General features: G+C 49.4%; 1 protein-coding gene across 8 annotated transcripts in view; it reads left to right on the forward strand.

The window, feature by feature from the left end:
• Window positions 1–23299, forward strand: part of Iqsec1 (IQ motif and Sec7 domain ArfGEF 1) — a 334707-nt gene that overhangs the window by 224571 nt on the left and 86837 nt on the right. The window contains exon 1 of one of the 8 annotated variants that reach the window (XM_036182939.1): window positions 19216–19565. The exons of the other annotated variants lie outside the window; for them this stretch is intronic. Within the exon in view, the coding sequence (XP_036038832.1) occupies window positions 19498–19565 (68 nt within the window). The 5' untranslated portion in view covers window positions 19216–19497. Of the gene's footprint in view, window positions 1–19215; window positions 19566–23299 lie in introns of those variants that run through there. 8 annotated transcript variants of the gene reach the window in all.

Consider the following 23299-nt stretch of genomic DNA (forward strand, 5'->3'; position numbering starts at 1 on the left):
CACAGTGACAAGGACTGCACAGGGTGTGTGTGTGTGTGTGTGTGTGTGTGTGTGTGTGTGTGTGTGTGTGTGTGTGTGTGTGTGTAGGTGTGGTCTCCTTGCACACCTTGCTTGAGTCTCTTGGCAAGAGAGTACTATGTGGCCATGACAGGGTCGTCTGAATGGCTGTAATTATAGACTTTGAGGAACAAACTATTCTGTCTACCCTGGGGAATTACTTTTTCCTGATTTCACACTCTGTGAAGTCCATGGGCATTAGTATGCATGCAGTTCTGGGAAAGTGTGGGAGCTTTGCTTTCACTCCCAGGGGGCTTTTTTGGAGGAGGTGCCTAGGGTCCCACAGCCACCATAGAAAGGAAGTCCCCATACTTGGGTGGGTGCCAAGCAGTGAGGCCCGTCCTGCATCTGATTACTCCAGCTATGTTAGCACTGGGTGCTCATGCCAGGGCCTCTGCACACACAGTACATGCAGCTGGAGAGACTTTTGTCTCAGGTTGTGTGTAGCCCTCCAGGACTGAATGCCCTGTGTGTCCAGGAACACCTGTGCCCAGTCCTCACTGTGTGTGGGTGGAACATTATTATAGTCTGTTGTTAATCTCAGCCAGAAAAAGGCAGAAAGCCCTTCTTGAGGGTGAGACAAGAGAGACCCAAGCACAGACCATGCCTCTGTGCCTGGGGATTAGAGCTCAGGTCTCTCTGTTCTCAGACAGACTCTGTTATCTATAGCTTCAGACCATGAAGATGCCAGGACACTGAGATGTAGAGAGGAAGGGAAGCAGAGCCTGTCAGGCGAAGGAGGCCTGTGGTCAGAGTCCTGGCAGAGCAGAGGGTCTGGGTCTGAGTGGGTTTTCCAGAAGTGACCTTTCTGAAGGGTGCTGGGAGTCTAAAACATGAAAGAAAAGCAAAACATGAGACCAGCCTAGGGGCTTGGAAAGAGTAGGGGTCTTCAGGACATGAGAAAAGCCACAGGGCACCAGGTCTAGATGGTGTGCTATAATCACTGGAGAGCCCAATAAGGATTTGGGATGTGGCAAGGTTTACACTCAGGGCTACACGGTCCAAGAGTGAAAAACCAAGCCAGCACCAGCCTCTCCCATCCATCTGTGTGGAAGGCTCTCGTTCAGTGCATGTGCCCTTTCCTCCAGGGCTCCCAGCCTGCCAGGGGAAACCCACTAACAAGCCTTAAAGCTGAGGTGGGGATGGGCAGCTGCAAGACTCCAGCATGAGGGAGCCCTCCAGGAGGAGCTGGGAAGGCTTACTGCTGGTGACGACAGTGTCTAACTGTGTCTAGGGGCAGGCATTGGATTTGATTGCCAGGTCAGAGACTGGACCAACACTGAGCAATGCCTATATATTTAGAATAATCAAAGGCTAGGTGGAAGCATTGGAGAAATTCAGGGAATGAGGTTACAAAGAAAGGCAGGGTAGTGGTGTAAATGCTGAGGCCCTGACACCTGCTGCCTAGGAGACTCCATTGTAGTCACTGACTCTCAGCACTGACCCCATGCAAGGGGGGGGGGAGGATGGGCACACCCTACTTTCTAGGTTAAAAAAACAAAACAAAAAAAAAAAAACTGAGGCACAAGGAGATATACTTTGACTTTTGTTACAAGGCTGATCAGGAGTACAGTCATAAGGTAAGCACTCTGTTGAGCCAGAGAAGCCATCTGAGCTCACTAAGTGCTGGTGGCTATCCACTGTGGTGAGCACCATGCCTAAGCAGGGGGTTAGCCCTCTTTCCACCCACTGCTGACCACAACCATGATGGTGTATCATCAAAATGGGCATTAACTTTGCATTCAGTCAGCTCCTTTCCCATTCTCCAGCGCTCTTCTAGGCACTCTCTAAGGTGGCCAGGTCCACTAAACCCACCTCTAAAAGCTCTTTGAGGACTAGGGGAAAGTGCAGGAAAGTGCCAGAGGCTCTGTACTAGTGGAGCTTACTTAGCAAGTGGCTGCACAGCTCCAGGGGCCCTCCTTACAGAGGCTTTGAGCACGGCCACTTGGCATGTCGCCTGATGCCATATTTCCTTGTTTAAAACTGCGACCCAAAACTTAAAGAGTATGAAAAGGGTGTTGTGCAGACAATGCATAATTAACCACTTCTAAACACAGGGTGTGCCAGGCTCCCTTGAAGCTGTTAATTATTCTTCATTAGTGATCTTAAATTAATGTAGACTGATTCTGGAGCCCCGCCAGTGGCTGGGCCTGGTTGGAGCTTGTGACTTCTTTCAACCAGAAACCATATCGAACTGTTCAGGAATGCCTCTGTTTTCTGCTGCTGGGGTGGAGAGCTATAGCCCCTTTATCTGGGATAGGAGGGAAGACCGTCTCCCAGGTCCTCTGGCTGGCCAGATCTGGGGACATTGTTAATGAAGTAAATCAGATACAGAGAAAACAATGGAAGAGCTTTCTGTTCCTTGGCTTCCACAGGATGGCCCTATGCATGCTCCCAAGTCTCATCCTGCCTGCATCCTAGAATCAGGCCCCAACAGGACCTTAGGTCGTCGGGACCATGCATTTCCAGGCATGGTTTGGTAACTTGGCCAATACAAAAGATGGGTCTCCACATTTTAAACTTGAAATACAGAACACTATGTTCTGCTATTTGCTTTAAATGTTTTATGGTAAAATAATAAAACCTGCTATTTAAAGAAAAGAACAAAAAAAAAATTGGACCTAGTGGTAGTGCACACTTTAATCCCAGTACTTAGGAAGATCTCTCTGCATTCTAGACCAGCCTGGTCTACATTGTGAGTTCTGAGACAGCCAGGGCTACATGGTGAGACCCTGTCTCAAAAACAGTTTCCTTATTTCATTATGCTGTCAAAGCTGGCCCTGAACTGGGCTCAAAGCACCTTTCTGCCTCAGCCTCCAAGAGCTAGGTACACCACCGTGGTAACCAGTTCACTGTGCCCCATGGAGCACATTCACCCTTGTGCGCCATCCTCTTCGCACATCTCTAGAACTTTCCCAGTTTCCCAAATCAAAACTGTGTCCCCATTAAACACTGACCCTCATCCCCTCCCATGGCCCAACATTGCGCCCAAGTATTTGTCCTTGAGACACTGCTCATCTCATTCAATATACCATCTTCAAGGTCTGTCAGTGGTCTAACACGTGCCACAGCTACCTTCCTTTCTAATGCTGAATCTATTGGACGTTTCCACCCTATTTTACTTTTATCTCTTGGGGGGACACTGCCGCTGCTCCTGCCTTGGATGTTATAAACAGTACCACTGAATCTGGGCATGCAAGTCACTCTTGAAGTTGTGACTTGCTGCCAGGTCTGGACTCAAATTCAAGTCCCAGCACTTGGGAGGTAGAGCCAGAGGCAAGGGGGTATCTGCAAGTTCAAGCCAGCCAAGGCTGTGTAGGGAAACCTTGTCTTTAAAAAAAATGGAACTTGTTTTGTGCATTTGATATTTTAAGGATTATTTACTCTGTACTGGGAAGAAAATTCCTCATGTGCACTAGGCGGGTGTTCTACCACTGAGTTCTAACCCAGCCTATTCATTCAGCACTTCACTGGTGAGATACATCATGTTGCTGTGCACAGTTCCCTTCCATTCATCTTTGTCAGTGTATTAGATTCTGTTACAGATAGCCCCATGTTTGGAGTTATACTCAGAGCAATGATGGATTCTTGCTTGTGCTTCCTAGCTCTTGAGCTGTGGCGTTCCTGTGGATGTGCACAGGGTAGTGTGTGAGTGAGCGCCTTCAACTTTGCTGAGCTTAGCAAGGTCACTTTTTAAAGCGGTTGTGACAGCATATGCGTGAGAGTTAGCTCCATGTTCTTGCTAAGCTGGGTATTAAAAGCCTTGTGATGTTTTTAATTGTAAAAGCCAAGAGGAAGAGTGAGATGAAGAGGTGTGTCAGCAGTGTGGAATTGCCTCCGGGGCTCTCAGCATTCAGCAATGGTGTAGTGCCCCTCACCTAACCTTGGTGAGTTAGGAGCCATTGCTTCAGCTGTGGGATTCCACAGGGGGCTCCTACCCTGATATAGCTGGCCTTGTAGTTTCTCCTTTGAACACTGTGGTACACAACATACCAGTTGTCCACTTACTTCCTGAAGTGTGGGCTTTACAAATCAGGACACTAACATGAAAGACTTCTCCCCAAACCACAGCATCATGTACAGGCTCAGAGGGCTCCTGAGGCGTGGCTGGAAAAGGAGAATGGCAGGGCTTTGAGGCAACACAGGCACTTCCAGCTCCCCAGATCTCAGGTCTTGATTCCTGCAGGGGAAGTGCTGTCCATCAGGAGTGGGGCAGTCTGAGGGGCCCTGCAGACTCATGGGAATCCATACAACCCTTTGATGGTATGAACTCTCTCGCTGTCACTGAGATGTAGGTGTTAAGTGTTTGTGCTACCTCAAAGAATCACAGCCTATCTTGTGAATACTGCTATGTTGGACTTGTAGCTTGGTGGCAGAGAGCTTGCCTAGCATGCCCAAGGCCAAGGTTCCACTCCTAAAATTACATGACAGGTAGGAGGATGGGGACCATAATGAAGAAAATAAGGGGCCTAGAGAGAGGGGTCAGTAGCAAGAGTTGGGAGGCTTACAATAGCTATTAACTTTAGCTCCAAGGGATCTGACACTCTCCTATGGACTCCACAGACAACTACACACACACACACACACACACACACACACACACACATCTCAGTTATTGTCACTGTGAAGAAACATCATGACCAAGGCAACTTATAAAAGTAAGCATTTAACTGGGACTTGCTTACAGTTTCAGAGGGTGAGTCCATGACCATCATGGCCAGGAGCAAGGCAGGCAGGCAGGCAGGCATGGCACTGCAGTAGTAGCTTACATCTTATCTGCAAATTGGAGACAGAGAGAGTCAGACTGGGCCTGGTGGGCTTTTGAAACCTTAAAACCCACCCTCAGTTGCAGACCTTCAACAAGATCACACCTCCTAATCCTTCTCAAAATAGTTCCATCAACTAGGAGCAAGCATTCAAATATATGAGCCCATAGGAGTCATTCTCATTCATACTACTAGACACACATATACACAGAGACAGACAAATGTGCACACACACACACACACACACACACACACACACACAAATTTCAGAAAACTTAGGAAGGAAGGAAGGAAGGAAGGAAGGAAGGAAGGAAGGGAGAAAGAAAATAAGAAAACCAATGTGGTTGGTTCCCCATATTTAAGACTAGAAAGAAGTTTGAGAACAGAAAGATTAAGTTACTTCCTTGATGTCACAGAGGTGGCATGCAATCAGTTTACCCAGGCTAGGCTGCTTTATTCATTATCCATGCCAACTAAAGCTTCCTGGCTCATATAATATTGTTGTTGCTGTGACTACATAACAAATGAATGCAGGGCCTAATGTTTTAAACCAACAGTTCTTTTCCTTTGAACAGGGATTGCTCTATTTACTGTCCCTTGGGGCATTTTGAGGCCTGGAGTTGGATTCTTAGAAGCACCCCTGATCTCATCCCCACCCCTATTTTGCCATTTGAGCCTCTCCCTGTGATCCAGGCTTCCTCACCCTTAGAACTGCTACAAAGGGGTGACTGAGAGGAAGAGCCCACCCAGTAGGATCTTCTTGTCATTGTGTGGCCAGACCTCACTGCACTGTCACAAGGTCCTGCCCACTGTGGGAGGGCACTGAGACTCTGAACCTCCTAGCCTGAATCAGGGTTCTGGTGGAGCCCATGTGGTAGAATGCAGGTGGTGGGCATTTTCAGAAACAGAGTCAGCCATGGTGATCACAGCAAGTGACTTTCTTACCATTATGTCCAGGGCCCTGAGCTGAAATGATCTTAGGAAAGTTGCCAATGGGGAGGAAGGGAAAGGGTACCCGAGACCCAGTTGGTATTTTAGGAAGGTTGCTAATGGGGAGGAAGGGAAAGGGTACCCGAGACCCGGTTGGTCCTCAACAAATGCAGGTGCTCTTATCAGTGAGGGTCTACATTCAGACCAAGGTGACTTCCTCCAAGAGAGGGAAGATGCTGAAATATACTGCACAGATGGGAACTGGGAGAGGGCTTACCTGGCTGATAAGAAAAGGCAGTGTAGGGACTGAAGAGATGGCTCAGCAGTTAAGAGCACACTGCTCTTCCAGAGGTCCTGAGTTCAATTCCCAGCAACCACATGGTGGCTCACAACCATCTGTAATGAGATCTGGTGCCTTCTTCTGGCTGGCAGGCATACATACATGCAAGCAGCACACTGTATACAAAATAAATAAATAAATCTGTTTCTAAGATTTATTTATTTTGTATACAGTGTTCTGCCTGCATGTCAGAAGAGAGCACTAAACCTCATTATAGATCTCCGTGAGTTAGAGGCCAGCCTGGTCTACAGAGTGAGTTCCAGGACAGGCACCAAAACTACACAGAGAAACCCTGTCTTGAAAAAGCCAAAACAAACAAACAAACAAACAAACAAACAAACAAAAACCACTTCTGACTTGAAAACAAACAAAAAAGGCCATAAGCAAGGAAGGGTCATGGAGCCACTTGGGTGTTAGGGAGTCATCAGGAAAGAAAAAGTGAGCTGGGAGCCATGGCAGGGAAACTCAGCTCTGGACAAGGCCTGCACAGCTATATCCCTTCCCTTGGGTGGTTATGCCTCAGGATAGTGTGAGTATTGGTGCTCAGACAGTGTCCCAGAACAGAACACTGGAATAGAAGTAGAAAGGGGCCTCCAGATACCCCTTGGCCTCCATGAATGACATGAGATTCATGCAGTATCCCTGCTCTGTGTGGGAATCCAGAGCCTGCTCACGGGGCTGAAGAGGGGCTCTGCAAAAGGAGTCTGCTGCAGGGCAGTGAAGAGTGTTCCGGGCTCTCGCCAGCTGCCCTCCCATTTCAGGCACTTTGGCCAGATTTCTGGCCAGTGTTTGTTGGAGGTGGGGGAGTGGGCAGGTGGGAGACTCAGTAGAGGGTCAGCTTTGCTGAACTGCCAGGGGCTGGGAAAAGCTGTTCTGGCACAGCTCCAGCCTAATGAAGGAATACAAGATGGGCAAGGGTGGAGAGGGGAATCCATGTCCTCTGGGGACATAAGGGTTTCCTGGCCTCGCTAGTCTTACCAGCTTACCCAGGGATACATGGAACTAACATCTGGGGTGAGGCACTGTGGGCCAGGCCAGACTCTGGCACTGTCCTCTGTGTTGGCAATTTCACTGCGGTAGTGAGGTGGAAAGGTAGTATTGAATTCAGGGAGACCTGATGCATAGGGACATTGTTGCTAGCCAAGACCTCACTGAGTTACCACAAGAGACACTTGCTGCCTTTGGCCACTGCCAAATTGAGCAGCGGGAAGATCATGCCAGCCCAGATGCCCTGCTGATGCAGAGAAGAACCCTTCTCATGTTGGGGCCTGCTGTGTATTGAATTGGCATCCTCCTAACTTCTCGTATTGGAGTCATAACCCCAACTCCCTCAGAATGTAACATGGTTTGGAAATTGGGTCTTTAAGGGAATTAAGGTAAGATGAGGTAATTTGGGTGGACCCTAGTCCATCTCAGTAAAGGGGACTCTTGCCTGCCTGTGCATCAGTGGGGATGGCATCATTTTCTTGCCTTTAGGTACTGACTGAACCATGGACTCTGGGGCCTGCCTGCTCTTGTCAACTTTGTGATCCTGTGAGTGGGTCAGTGGATGGATAGATGGATGGATTGATAGATAGATACACAACAGTACAGACATATACATGTGCATATAGATATAATGATGCTGTAATGTCTACAGAGCAGGGAGAGAGGTCCCAGAAGAAGCCAGCCCTTCTGGCACTTGGTTTAAACTTCTGCAGAACTCGGAGGAAAGGGTTTTTTCCTATCAACCTCCAGGCTGTGCTGGAGCAGAATCATTATGAAGAGCAGAGCTCTGCCGCTTACACTCCTGGAAACAGGGAAGCCAAAGTTTGAGGGGCCACATCCAGTACCTACCTCATGGCAGACAGCAGGAAGGCAAGGAAGACTGAGAATGGGGTTCATCCTCCCAAGATACTCACCCTACCCCTACAATAACAGTGTTGCTTCATTAAGGGGCTAGGCCTGAAGGATCACATCACTTTTTCCAGCCCCCCCCCCCCAACACTATTGCTCTGGGGTTGAGACATGAACTTGGGAAACACATTCAAACCATAGTACAGTCCTTCCAAACCAGTCCTAGGCTTCCGTCTTGCTCTGTGATGTGGGTGTGAGACCCCATACTCCAGCTTATCCTGAGGCTGTGGAGCACAGGGCACGTGTACAGACCCAATCAGTGCAGAGTCCATGTGCTCTTGTGTGTGGAGGCATCAGGGAGGCGGTAGAGCATTCGCCCAAACATGGAATTTAGGGGGATGCCAAAATACCCAGCCACCAAGTAAACAACACCGTGGCTTGAAGCAGGCACAAGCTGTGGTTTGTCTCACCACCCTATCATTGTGTAATGGGAACAGTCAAGAGGCCGCCAGTGTCCAGGCCTGAGACCCTTGTGTGCCTGCAGGACCGGCTTCCAAGGGTGATAGTAACATGTGAGCAGATCCATGGTGTAGGCTGTACAGAGCTTCACTAGCTCAATTCCCTGGCTCAGAGCATGAGAGACACCTTGGTGAGTGGTGTGTAGAGGTGTGTAGTACATAGAGGTATGTGGTACATAGAGGTATGTGGTAACTAGGTATGCACAGTATAGAGGAAGGTATGATACAAAGTAGTGCCTAAAACAAAGAGATAGGTGGTGTCTAGATGCTTGGTCTACAAGGGGTGTGATGAGGTGCACATTTTCCTTATGTATTAGACTTCAGTGGCCCCAACTCATGTTCTTGCTGGCCCTAAACTAACCTATCTGTGTCCTGCAGGACCAGGTAGACAAGCCACAAGTAGGGTTCTTTGTGCAAGGAACCCTTAGGGTCAGCTGACTGTTGTCTTTAGAAGGCCACTTTGGAAATGCATGCTGCCTTTAAAGTTTGTGTGCATGGTAGAGTCGGGAATTGGGGGTGAGGTGTCGCTAGGTCAGCTGACAGCTCTCCTGAGTCCTGAAGAGGAGCTGGCCTCCTTGAATCAATACAGATGCCCTGCTGTGATTACGTTAGGAAAGACACTCTATAGTAGTGGGGGCTTGGAGTGGCTGACACTCAAAGGTTGAGTGTATGTATGTACACGTTTATATGTGTGTGTGTAACAAAGGCCCATGTTAAAGCATATGGCTAAAACGCTGCCCAGGGAGAGAACCCAAGAGGAACTGCCCCGGGGCTAAGCTTAGCCCTGAGTCTTCTTGCAACTTTCCCAAATCTGCATTTAACAAAGCTTACATTAGAGGATAGAGTTCAGAGGGCCAGTGGGACCTACTCTTATTCTAGATGCTGCTGGAGCCCCATACTTCACACCTCCTCTCTCAGGCCTCAGTTCCGGGCCTTCCTTGTCACCTTGTGTAAGCTAGTGCCACTGTCTGCTCCTGCTCCATATGACCCTGATTTGTTTTCTTGGTTGCCTCCTCCACCTTGGCAAGATACCTAACTTGGTTGCTTAGCACCTGTGTCTTTTGTCTGCTGCTTCCTGGTATCAGCTCCAGGAATAATGGATGCGTTAACTAGTCCAGGGCCAGAACCTGGAGTCTGGTCCCACACTTGCCACATGTCCTGCCCTCCTGAAAACCTTGGTGCTGTTCTATGTACCCAGCTAGGAAGCTTTTGAGTTGTACAGAAAGCTCTGAAGTGCTACAGCAGAGTCCCCCACTAAGCTGTCTCTGACACCTGACAGGGCCACTTCAAGCTCCTGAGCCAGGTTGGGATGACCCTTTCCCCTGCCTCAGGCTGATCACTGCTCTCTGGTCAGCAGAAGATGTGTGGCCTTTGAGGAGATAGCTGTGTTCAGGGTTGTCAGCAGCACACAGAGGTGGCTATGGTCAGAGAAGTCAGCAACAAATGGAAGTGGCCGTGGTCAGAGAAGCCAGTGGCACATGAAGATGGCAGGTGGTCAAGCTAGCAGCACGTTGGCAGGAAATGTACCGGCTGAAACTCAGTAGCATCTTCTAGTTTTCATGGTAATCTTCTACTTGCAGCAAGGACGCTAGTTTTTCCACTGAGAGGAGGAAGGTAATGTAGAAGGCTTCTTGGACTGCCAGCCTCCAAATCATGACATGGAGACATTATTAATTATGAATGCCTGACCTTAGCTTAGGCTTGTTTCTAGCTAGCTTTTTTTTTTAAGCTTAAATTAACCCATTTCTGTTAATCTGTGTGCTGCCCCAAGGCTCGTTTACCTCATCTACATACTGTCCATTCTGCTTTCCTGCTTCCTTTGTGGCTGGCCGCCCCGAGCTGGGTGGCCCTCATTTTTTCTCTAACTTCCAGCCCCACCTATCCCTCCTCTGCCTAGCTATTGGCAGTTCAGCTTTTTATTTGACCAATCAGGTACTTAGGCAGGCAAGGTAAAATAGCAACACATCTTTACATAGTTAAATAAATGCAGCATAAACAAAAGCAACACATCTTTACATAGTTAAACAAATATCCTATTCCCCCTTTTTGTTTAAATAAAAAGAAAAGTTTTAGCTTTAATACAGTAAAACAATATACAATAAGAACGATTATCAAGTAAGAATTACATTTGCAATATCAAATCCATTTGTATTTGGCAAATCCAGAGAAAATACTCCACTATTTATCCTATCTTGGTGAGTCCAAAGTTTTGTACCTAATTTACCTTCTATTGTAACTAAGGAAAACTGTAACTATGGCTATCTGGTCATCAACTCCATCAAAGACCGCAGAAGGATTTAATATTACCTGAGTAAAGAGAAAGTGCAGTGCAAGAACACTTCCAAAACTATAGAAATGACAGGAACATCTGGCTGCCTAGACACTCACCCAAAGTTCCTCTGCAACATTGAGACATCCATCTTCAGCTTACAGGCCTAGACTATCTGGCAGAGTTTCCTATGAGGCAGAAATTTTGAAGGACTGTCCTGCCTTGTCTTGGCAAAGTTGGGCAGTTGCTTTCTTTTGTGTCCTGCATGTTCAATTTTGACAGTATACTGTCAGCAGTCGAGGCAAGGGCAGTTTATTGCCCCAATGGCTAGCTTTGCCACAATGAAAGCAAACTCCATATAGAGGTTCTTTGATGCCCATCATCCTTTTGTGAAGTAGATTTGGTACTGCCAGGAGCAGATGTGTCTCGCTGTCATGAAAAGCCTTAGGTTATTAAACATTTTAAATGTCATATTCTGTAGGTCTCTGAAGCATTGAAAGATCACCTATCTATCTAAAATATATCTGTTTAACCTTGAAAACATACCTAACATAACCCCAAGTTTGATTATTATAGATGATTAACTACTAATCTGTATTTTTAATTATACATTATGTTTTTAAATGAGCTGCATAAGCACAATGCCCCAAACAAGAGTAGAAATATACATATAGTATAACAAAAATAACTTTAAATTTATATCAGTATACCCAAATCCATACCAATGTAAAATATTTGAGGTTAATAGTTGTCTTTTTATCCTATATTCCCCTCTAAACAATGACAAACATCCATAACCCACCAAGTGACCAAAAACCACCTGCCCCACCTCTTGGGAATGTGGGTGCTGTGTTCTCTAAACTGCTTCCTGTTGTGTGGGGGCATCTTTAGGGAGCCCTGAGAAAATTGAGACAATAGTCAAGTCCTAAGAACACTAGCTATAACATTTGTTGTCAGCCTCAGAACTGTTCCCATGTAGAGGGATCAGTATATACATCACCTGTTTTATAGTTTTTCTTGGTTTGTTTCTTTATGTCTGTAGCCAAGATTTTCAGGAGGTCTCCCCCAATCAAACCTGATCTCTACTAATCCTGAAGGAATGAATCCACAGCCTTTCATTTCCTGTAGAAACAAAAGCATAACCTCTCCCCCAACACAATACATTTTCTGACTTCCATTTTAAAGTTAAGATATCCCTAAAGTATCTAGGCTGGTTTAATTTGGCAGTCCCTTTTATAATCCAATGTCTCTCAGCAGCTGTCATTAGCTTGTCAGTATTCAAAAATTCAAAGCCAACACAGCACCATACAGGATGCAGACTCCACATGCATTTCCCATGTTTGTGTGGCTTTTTTCTTTTATATTACTTTACTTTTAAAGACTTTATTATTTTTAAACTTTTTTTTTCTATAACCATTTTCTTAAGCACCTAAGCACATTTTCAAGCACACTATAATTTTTTTAGAGGTTTTTTTCCCCCCCCCCCCCGTCTAGACCTGTCTTTACAGCATATCTGTAGCCTTTTCTGAGCACATGAGCCAAACCTTAAACTTGCTGCTTGGCTTTGTGCTGGTGGCTGGCTATGCCCAACTTGTGTCTGTGAGAGCCAAATTTTATGATCCATGGGCCTGGCTGAGAGCTAAGTTTACCTGGAGCTACATTTAACCAACCCAGCTCCAGGATGTTGGTGCCCTGATTGTGGCAGGCATTTTTACTTAGCTTCTTGTTTCTACTTAACATGCTGGCTACTCAAGTGTTTGCTGTATGGCAGAGCCACACCACTGTACACTATGAGCATCAGGCTACCAGGAAGCCGTGTCATTTTTCTCTCCAGATTTCTCAGGCCCTACATAGAAATATATGCCACACATTGAGTACCAAATGTAGCAGGCTTTCTTGGACTGCCAGCCCCAAATCATGACATGGAGACTTATTATCAATTATGAATGCACAGCTTTAGCTTAGGCTTGTTTCTAGCTAGCTTTTTTTTTTTTTTAACTTGAATTAACCTATTTCTATTAATCTATGTGCTGCCCCACGGCTCATTTACCTCATCTATGTATTGTCCATCCTGCTCTCCTGCTTCCTTTGTGTCTGGCTGGCTGGTCCCCATTTTCTCTCTACCTGCCAGCCCTGCCTATCCCTCCTCTGCCTAGCTATTGGCCATTCAGCTTTTTATTAGACCAATTAGGTGCCTTAGTCAGGCAAGGTAAGACAACAACACATCTTTACATAATTAAACAAATATTCTATTCCACAACAAGGTAAAGTTTCTTTTTAACATGAACATGTTCAGTTGGGACAGCCAACTCTCTTTCCACTTTGTGCACTGTTATCTTTGTTACTAGAATCTGAAAGCTGCTTGGCAGGGTCTGCACAGGACTCCAAAGTCAATCAGGCTGCTACCTGCAAGCCAGAATGGGCTTCCCCACTCTCTCCACACCATGTTTTTGTGTTCCACTTTCTAAATCAGCTCTGAAATGTCACCACTGTCACTGGTTTTTGTTCATTCTGGTCAGGTGGTAGGAATACAGAAAGCTCTTCTCTCTTCCCCTTGTCTCTTCTCCCTTTCCCTCCCCTTCCCTCCCAAGGTGACATGAAATTCACTATGTAGTGAAAGCTGGCCTTGAACTTGCAAGAGTGTTTCTGCCACCATCTCCTTAGTGCTGAGAGTGCAAACTTGAGCTGCCCTCCTGGATTTTTTTTTTTTTGTCTCAATCTTTACATGTTGCCACCTACCTTCGGAACATCCCACCTTCAGGATTAGCATATCATCTTCCATAGATGTGCTTTAATCTATCTTTCTGTCTGGATAGCTCCTGCCAACAAGAGAGAGTCCAGTCTCTCCTCATGGGCCCAGGCCGATGCTGTAAGTGAGGTGGTTTTAATATAAAATGTGAAATCACTAGAATAGTCCACTGAAAGAGTCAGTATCTGAAGGGACCAGTGAGGAGGAAGTCACAGAGGAGCCTCTACCAGCCAGCTGTCCTGTGCAGGTGTGTGTGTGTGTGTGTGTGTGTGTGTGTGTGTGTGTGTGTGTGTGTGTGTGTGTGTGTGTGTGTGTGTGTGTGTGTGTGAGGAAGTCACAGAGGAGCCTCTACCAGCCAGCTGTCCTGTGCAGGTGTGTGTGTGTGTGTGTGTGTGTGTGTGTGTGTGTGTGTGTGTGTGTGTGTGTGTGTGTGTGTGTATGTGTGTGTGCATGTGTGTGTGTGTCTGTGTGTGTGTGTCTGTGTGTGTGTGAGAGAGAGAGACAGAGACAGAGAGAGACAGAGAGAAACAGAGCAGAGGATGGGAGAAACAAGAGGCAAGGAGACCAGAGAGGAGGTGAAATCTCAAGGAGAACACAGCAGCTCTCATAGAAGGGAACTTGCAGACACACACACACACACACACACACACACACACACACACACACACACACCCAGACATGCATACACACATAATCCAGAAGCTGGTTCCTGTTCATCCAGAAGAGTAACTTTCCTCTTCTATCTCAGTGGGCTACAAAGTGAGCACTGCTGTCCACAAGCCTGGTTAGGGCAGACACTGAGAAAGACTTCCATGGTGACTAGAAAGCTACATGGTGTTACATGGTGGCTGCTTTAGAGCAAAAGTCTCAGGCTCAGTTCTTAGATGTACTATTCAAACAATGTGTGCATATATCCAGACTTCTCTGCGCCTTAGTCTCTTTCCTCTATAGTAGAGTAATCGAACCTCTTTCTAGCACTGGCTGGGCGCGTGAGTCTGCAGCATAGAACACTGGCTACAGTGAGCAGGCAGTGAGTGCTCACAGGGAGAGGCCCCACTGTTACCATTGGCACAGCCACAACTCAATCCCTAGGAGTTTCCAAGGGGAGCGGAGGGGAGTGGCAGCCTACAGAGTCAGAGCTCCCTAATTCACCTTGAGAAGGGTGCCCATGCCTCACCACCTCCTAGTGGCTTGGTTTCCACAAGGTCCCTGGATTCACCTCTCTCCTTGTTTTGTGGGTGAAGGTACAGGTGGGGAAGAGGCTCTGGGGAACTCAGGGCTATTAGCTCAGACAGAGCCTTGCCAGCAACTGGATCTGCAATGTCATTGCTGTGTGACCTCGGGCAAGTCACAGCACCTCTCTGAGCCTCTCTGCCTCCACTCCTGGCAGAGAATTGGGATAGGGCCTCTGTTGCATGGGATGCCTTATTTCCCTATGCTGAAGATGGGGAGAACCAGAAGAGCTAGCTCAAGTTTCCACTGATGGCTCATGGCAGACCCTGCCTCCCAGGCTCCACCTGCTGCTGTGTCCAGCTGGTCCTGGGCTCTGGTTCTGTCCTGATACCATATAGAAGTTATGTTACCAAGTTTCTTGAGTGACCATGGCCCAGGACCGGCTCCCTCATAGCTGTCTGTGCTCCTGCCCTTCCCCAGTGACAAAACTCCATCTGATCATGCAATTGTCCTCAAACTTCCTGTCTGTCCAGCCCCTGGGGACAGCTGGAAAATAGCCTAGATCGTGAGTAGGCCCTGGCTCCAGACCCCACCCCGGATCCATGCTCAGTGGGTCACGTACCCTCTCTGGATTTTAGTTTCCTCACTGGCAGAATGAAAGGCAGAGGGAGCAGGTGAGAGAACTGCTCATTCATGAATTCAGCTGTTGCTCACTAGCCCCTGGATACCCGCTAAGCTAGGGCAGGAAGAACTGACACATAGCCCCCCTCTCTTCCCTCAACTCTCCTAATCCAATGTTTTCAGTTGTGAAGTGGCCCAGAAGGGCCCCAGGCATCCCTAGAGCTGGAGCAATCAGGGGTAGCTTCCTGGGGGAGGTGGCCCCTAGGGTAAGAAGCTGCAGAGACTGCAAGTGACCAGCTTAGCTGTTCATTATCTTGCTTATTACTCACCAGACCTGTGAATTGAAATGAGGGTTTATTGTCTACACCTAAAAATCACCTCTATTATCCTCACCCTCTGAGCAGGATGCTCACCCATCATCCTTCTGTCAAGGTGTATAATCCCTGAGCTGAAACCTGCTCTCAGGCTCAGTTTCTGGTGGCGACCACCTCTCAGGGTACAAATGGGACATTTTCTGTGCCTGGGTGGTGGTGACTCTGCGGGCCATATGAGTCAGGGTTGAGGGTGAGGGCAGCTCTCCGCAGTTTCCATGTAGACCTGCCCTCCTTCCCCACCCCATGCTGTGCTGTGACTCCCTGTGCCTCTCTGGGGATCTTGGGAACATTCCTTCCTGAGCACCACCCACCCTCAATCTTCAGTCTTCTGTGACAGCCAACCCTCACGGAGTATGTCCCATCCCAGCCCACATTGCCCTGGACCATAACAGCGAGAGGTTACCTCACATCCCCAGGGTCACTCAGTTCTATATTGCCACTCTGCCTTGTGGGCAGGATGGTGGGGTTCTTACTCCCACACTTCAGTGGGGCAAACTGAGGCTCAGAGAGGCATGGTACCTCAGATATGGACAAGGAAGTCCAAGATGAGTAGAGTCTGTCCTGTTCCCAGGAACAAGCCTCTGCAGGGCAGAGGTGACATCCATGGTCAAGATATTTTAGTGTGTGTCCTCGGTTTCCTCATCTCTAACATGCCCAGGCTGAGGTTCAGCCCAGTACATTATGCACAGTCCTGGGGTTCCATTCCCTGCACTTCGAAAGAAAGAGGAGGAAAGCTGTTACCAGCGGCCCAGGATGGAGGGCACAAGGAAGGCAGGTATGGAAATGGTCAGGGAGCCCAGCACGCCCCAGATCATGCTGTTGGGTGCTCCATGTGACAGCTGCTGCCCCACTCAGTTCCCTAGCACAGCGAGATAGATGCTTGTGGATGCAAAAGCAACTCCTGACCCAGGCTGGGCAAGAGTGGTGGCCATAGGTCTGTGGCAGAGCATGTGCGAGACCCATCCCCAACAAATAGGAACGAAGGAAGATGGCTCCTCCACTGAGGTATAGGATGCAGCTTGTGAGATTGGCCCCTCTGGTAGACTTACTACATACCTCTCCATCCTCAGTCTCAGCCTGACTAAACTCCAGGCACTCTTAGCTCTTTAGATAGTCTCCTGAAGCCCCGAAGGCAAGAAAGCAGCCTTCAGAGAAACTGGGGAGGTGGTAGCCTTGAGAAGCCATGCCAATTCTAGGCCTAGCTTACTGGCTAGGAAGTGGTCAGACAGAGAACTCATAGTAAGGAGGAGAAGAAAGTATAAGAAGGATGCAGTGGGGCCCAAGCTGTCTAGGGGTGTTGATGTCAGCCCCCCACAGGGTCCTAACCTCTGGTAGCCGACAATGGCAATCTCTGTCAGGTCAGCTTTTGGGCACAAAATGCATCTTGTCCTCTCCAGCAGGTAGCTTCCCTGGCTGGCATCTGCTTCAGAGCTGGTCTGTAAGGTGCAGGTAACAGATATCTGTACCCCCAGCTAGTGACAAGTATCCATGGTGCTAAGTAAGCCTAGGACCAGAACATCTGTCCTAGAGCTGAGGGACTAAGTAGGAAAGTCAGTCCTGGTGGGTGTTCTGGGCAACACAGATTCTTAGAAGTGGATAGAAACCTGGGGACCACATGAGACACAAAGTGCTGACAGGAAGGCTGGGAGGAGACTTAGCAAGGGCGAGAGAGCTGCTGTGGCAGTTGACATCCCTTTATCTTGGGCAGTGTGGGGACCAGAGGCTGACCTGGGACAAAGGAGAGAGGGGAAGTTCTGGATAGAGGGATGGACAGGAAGGTGATAGATGGATGGATGATAGGTAGATGGAAGATGGGTAAATGGATGGATGGGAGGATGATGGATGGAGGAGGGGTGGATGGATTGATAGATGGAGGATCATGTGTAGATGGACTGATAGGGAGTGGGTAAATGGACAGATAGAGGATGGATGATGGATAGGTGAGTGGATGGTTGGTAGATGGATAATGGGTGAATGGGAGGATGATTGGTGGATGGAGGATGGGAGGATGATGGGTAGGTAGATGGATAATGCATGAATGAAGGAATGGATGGTGGGTAGATGGAGGATGTGTAGATGGAGGATAGATTGGGGGAAGATGATGGATAGATTAATGGATGGTAGAAGGAAGGAAAAGGAAGAAGAAAGAAGAGAGGTAGATGGAAGGATGGATGGAAAGGAGGAAATCAGCAGATGAAAAGCATGCTGAGTGGTGATAAATGGAAGGGAGGGAGGGAGGAAGAGAGGGAGGGAGCAGGGGAGGAAGGAGGAGATGTATTGAATATGTTAACCAAGAGCCCACAGGTGGTACACTGGAGAGACCGGTGCCCAGGTGAACAGATAGGAAGTGTAAAAGGAGCTGTCTCTGCCCAGCGTGGCACTGAGAAAGCTCAGCTGCAGAGCATTCCCAATAAGCCCTGTGTGCTGTAGAGAGTGAGGCTGGTCCAATGAGCTCTGTCTCAGAGTTTCCTTAGGTCAGGGGCTCCATAAGGGGTAGGCAGCCTTAAAGGGCAGTAAGCCTCCACGTACTGATGTTCAGTAGAGGCTGGGCAGGGCTTCTTATGGGTTCTGATGTCGTACAGGGCCTGTAGGAATAGTTTATAAAGTTTTCTGAGGTTTGGTTTTGTTTGGTTTCGTTTGGTTTTGCTTTTGTTTTGTTTTGTTGGCTTCCAGAACCCCCAGGGAGCCCTTTGTTGAGAGCCATCTCATTTTCGGATCAAAAGTTTGGTCTCAGTTCGGAGAGAAGACAGTCTGCAGCTATGGGACCTCTGCTGTGGGAATCAGGCTGGAATCAAGGCAGGATTGTGACGTGTGTAGGCCAAAGCCAGAACCCAGGGACAGTGAGGCAGAGCAGTGTCGACGTCTAGGTGGCTCTGTCCTGAGCCTCCAGTGACTTGGTGCTCTGGTGCCCACTGGATGGGACAGTTATTTGCAGGCCCTTGGGGCCCCTGCCCTCTGGGGTCTTCCTGGGGGCTATGGGTGGAAAGAAGCCCTCCAGTGGGTAGTAACCTGTGAGTCACTGTCCCCAGGGGCCCCTGTCTGGGAAGCCCCAGCTGCCAACTCTAGGCCAGGCCCTGAGCAGCTGTCAGGTGGGCGGGGCTCCATCTGAGCCCCAGTCTATAAAGGCCCCAGGGGCCCAGACCTCCATGGTCTGCTGCCTGGAGGGGCCCAGCCTCAACCCTGGCTCTTGAGAAGGTTTGTTGGCATTCAGAATCCAGTGGCAGGAACCCAGGCTCAATCCCCTTCTTTCCTCTCTAGCCAGGCTTCTTCCAGAGCTAGCAGCAGAGCAGACCCTTCTCAGTCCTGTGGGCAGGGCTGTAGCCACTGGGCGGTGTTGGGTTTAGGCCTCTGGGGACTGGTGGAGGATGTGGGCCCGCCCTCGCCTCCACTGTCTCCCTCCCTCAGTATTGCCTCTTCAGTCCCACCCTGGCCTCTGGACGCACAGGGCTCTGGGCTCCCAGAGCCCCCACTCTCCCTCACAGTGGACGCCCCTCTGTCCCGCCCCAGTGACTCACTGCTCCCCTGGCCCTCTGCCACTCCTGTCTCTTGGCAGGCAGAAGGCGCAAGGTTGTGCTGAAGCCACGGGGTCTAGAGTGTGAGGGACGCTCAGTCGCCAGGGTCTGGAGCTCCGGTCCTCCAGCAGCTACCAAGGCCAGTCTGGGATAGCACCGCCAGGAACCTGCAGTAGCCTGGGAGAGTCAGGGCCTTCCTCTCTCTCCCTGTCTTTGGACCTTTTGTTTTTCATCGTCATGAAGAAGGAAGTGACCTGAGAGCCCAAGACAAGAGCCATCCCCGGCTGGGAGGAGAACCAGGGTTCGGGGCAGTGGCAAGCCCCCCCAGCCACTGCACCTCACTGATCCAGGCATGAAGGGTGATGGTGGTGCTGTGTGGGGCCTCATGTGGAAGTACTGCATCTCCGTGAGGACCCTCAGGTACCAGGGACAGGGTGTGGAGGTGGCTTTGCCCTAGTGGGCCAGGTGAGGGACCTGTGTGGTTTGGAGGTCTGGGAGGGAGCGGGGATGGAAGACAGGAAAGGCTGAACCTGGCACCCTCCAGAGAAATGTGGAGTCTAGTGGCAAGGAGAGGGGCAAGAAAGAGAGTGGACCAACAATCAGGGCATGTGCTGGCTGCTGCCCCCGGGGAAGACCACTGGAGGTGCAATGAACAGGGGGCACTTGTGTAACATACCACTGGCTTTGAAGTGGGACTTGGGTGCCCCCGGCCCCCCAGGCCTGTTATGCCTGGGTGAACTGGACTGTACTCTCTCCTTCAGTGTGTAGTGAGTTTCTCTACCTTCCACATCAGTCCCCTCATGGCAGGGAGCAATGTCCAGAATCAGGTGCCAGGCCACCTCCTCAGACCTGTGTGTGCACTGACTCAACCACTCTGGGGAATCGTCTTGTCCGAAAGAGGCTTTTAGGATTCGTGTGAGGATTAAATGTGACCCAGCCCCAAGTGCCAGTAGCCACCAGCTGGTGTCAAGTGTAATTACTGCAGCCACTGTTACTCCATCACCCTACCTCCTCAGAGTCGATAGGAGGTGCCTAGAAGGTGCCCATGTTTAGAAAGAGTGGAGGAAGGTTGAGCAGGGCTTTTTTAAGAACCCCTGGAGAGACGGACCACCCAGGGACAGGGTTCACCTGGGCAAGGGGGGCAGGGGGATGGAATACCTGGGCTTGGCTCCACCTGCCTGGCAGGAAGCCATCGGGCCTTAGGCAAGGCTGGGCTTTCTCCTCTGAGGCTGGGACCATAGGGTCTGTAATTTGAGTGTAAGAGGACCTAGAAGTGCTACCCCATGGGGATATGCCTTGGTGTTTTACTTCCTACTAGTGTGCATTTTACTTAAAGAGAATGTTTTCTAAAGAATAAAGGAGTAAAGAGTCCTTTCTCTTTCCAGGCTCACTGTCTGGTATATCAGCTACACAAAATCCCCCTTCCTTCTCCTGTCTCCTCCTCTTCCTCCTCCTCCTTCTCCCTTCCCCCCTCTTTTCCCTCTTTCTTCTCTTCTACTTCCTCTTCCCCTTCTTTCCTACCCTCCTGCCTTCCTCTTTGCGCCACAAAATATTTGTGCTATCATATAAGAAATACTAGTAGCGAAAACAAATCATAATTCAGAAGAAGATGCTGTGCTGTTGATAGCAACGACAAGGAACAGAACAGAGCTATTCGGGAGCCTGGGTTTCTGCTGAGCTAAACCCTGCTGAGCTCCCTAGAAGCCCAGGGGAAAGGGGACATGCAGCTGCACAGTTCACTCCCACTTTAATAGGAAGCACATGTACAGTAGCCACAGTTACTCTGCTACAAGGCAAGCCTGTCCAGAGCCCTGGATGGTGGGCCTTGGGCCCAGACAGATTTATAGTTTCCAGGCCAACAGTAAGAGGCATTCTGCTTGGACAGGGATGCCAACTGGTTGTGGGAACAGAGAGGCAGAGTCCAGCCCTGGAGTGAGTCACTGGCCGCCTTCTGCTCTGGTCCATGATGGACCTCCTTGGGTGGGTAGTTCAGAGGCTAGGCCAGGCAGGGCTGAGGCAGGGCCTCATCAAGTGCCTGATGTTTTGGGCACACTAACTGCAATAGGTTTTCCTGATTCATTCTTTCATTGGTTTTCTAGGGGTTGGCTCACTGGAGGAGCCTCAGGCACTATTGGAGAATGCAGTGGGCCAGCATGGAGAGGGCCCTGTGTCTTGCACTTAGCTGTTGATACAAGTGGTCAGTCTGTGCCTCAGTTTCCTCATTCATAGAATGGGAACATTGTAGAACTTCCTGTGGGAAGTGCTTGTGGCCACTGGTAGTTTGTGCTGATGGGTGTCACTTCCTCTTTGGTGACGAAAGAGCAGCTTGGGGTGGATGTGGCACTTTGATCAGCACTGGGTTTGCCCAGTCCTATACTTAGCACCCATAGGTACCGTGTGCCCTCTGTGTTAGCTGAGGAGGTTAGACTTGGGGTTGGGGGGGAGGTGGTTGTTGTTCATGAGTAGTGTATTCTTTCTAGATTCCCACCTCCCATTCGCAGAAAGCTGAGGCCACTCCCCAGAGCCAGCTATGAGGGGAGCCAGCCCAAGCAGGCTCTGGGGCATTCTCAACCCCAGACTGCCAGGGGAGACCCAAATCCGCAAATCTGTGGTGGGGCAGAGCTGGCAGCTACTGGGGAACAAATTGGAGGGTTGTGATGGGACAGCACATACTTTTCCACTTGCGTCTTCAGATTCCCCTCAGCATGAGCCTGTCACCCCTGGCTGGGTCCCACTCACATCTGGAAAAGCATGAGGTGAACACAGAGCTCTCGCTGCTGCCGGCCCTGGCTCTCTGCCAAGGGGATCCAAGGTTCCAAGACAAGGTCTTTGTAAGGGCCATGCTGGTTCTTATTGGCTCCTAGTGCAGGGCCATCTGGGTCCAGTGCCCAGGCACTTGGAAGATGTATCTTTGTCTGTTGCTGGACTTTGCTAGGCTCTTCCCACATCCAGGGAGAGGGGCAAACTGAGCCAGATTCCAGGACAAGATTAGCTGTGAACTCTAGTGAACAGTACCAGTGGGGCACATAGGTGTGACCCCACCCCACCCTTGTCTCCCCTCCTTTCCTTGAGTTTCAGTGGGGGCTGAAGCAGTGGGCAGAGAGGAAGAGAAGGAAGCACAGACTCAGGAGGGGCCCACTTAAGTTAGACACTTGGCTTGGCCTTGTGAAAATCACTTTGGAGACTTTTCGAAGGGAGCGAGCAACAGGAGCGACAGGATGCCTGCAAGCTGGCCCCAGTGAGGAGGTACCTGTAGCTGTCACTTGTCAGCTGTTGGTTTTTGTGTGTGTTTTTGTTGGTGGTGGTGGCTTTTTGTTGTTGTTGTTTATTTGTTTTGTTTTTCGATAACCATGCCGCCTAGTTGCTTTACCAATGAGCTTCATTCGGTGACATTAATACTGTAAGTGGCCTTCAGCCAATGCTCAACCCTCCTCTCTCTGAGGGTCACCTCTACATTATACCTCACCTGAGCTTCTCCCCATCAGGTGGTGTTCCCAGCCTGTCCCCCCCGCATGCCATATCCTCAGTGTGTCTCCCGTCAGACCATATCTTCAGTGATAAATGAAGCTAGCTTTAGCCGTCAACTTGACATAAGTCTGGAGTCACCTGGGAAGAGGGCACCTCAGCTGAAGAATTACCCCAGGTTAAATGGCCTGTGCCCATGTCTGTGGGACATTTTCTTAATTGATAATTGATATAGGAGGGCCTGCTGTGGTTGATGCCACCCCTAGGGAGGTAGGCCTGAGCTGTATAAGGAAGGTGACTGAGCAAGCTGGTGAGAGCAAGCCAGTGGCAGTGGTCCTCCATGGTCTCTGCTTTAGTTTCTGCCTCCAGGTTCCTGCACCGACTTCCCTCATTTGATGGAAGTGTAACCCAAATAAACCCTTTTATCCCCCACGTTGCTTTTGGTCAGGATGTATCACAACAGAAGCAAACTAGGACCCCCAGCCTGTTCCCCAAAGACCTTATCCTTGCCCTGTCTCCCATCAGAATCCTCAGCCCGTCTCCATCAGACTCGAGAAGCACTGTCACATGTTGGTATATTTGGCCAAGAAAGATGGCTTTGTTCCTTGAGAGCCCAAGAGGCAGTCACACCTCCTAGACCAGGCTGCCCCTGGACACACAGTGCTGGTTAGGGTGGGCTCAGAGGAGTA

This window comes from Onychomys torridus, chromosome 3, assembly GCF_903995425.1.
Source record: "Onychomys torridus chromosome 3, mOncTor1.1, whole genome shotgun sequence".
Taxonomy (NCBI): domain Eukaryota; kingdom Metazoa; phylum Chordata; class Mammalia; order Rodentia; family Cricetidae; genus Onychomys; species Onychomys torridus.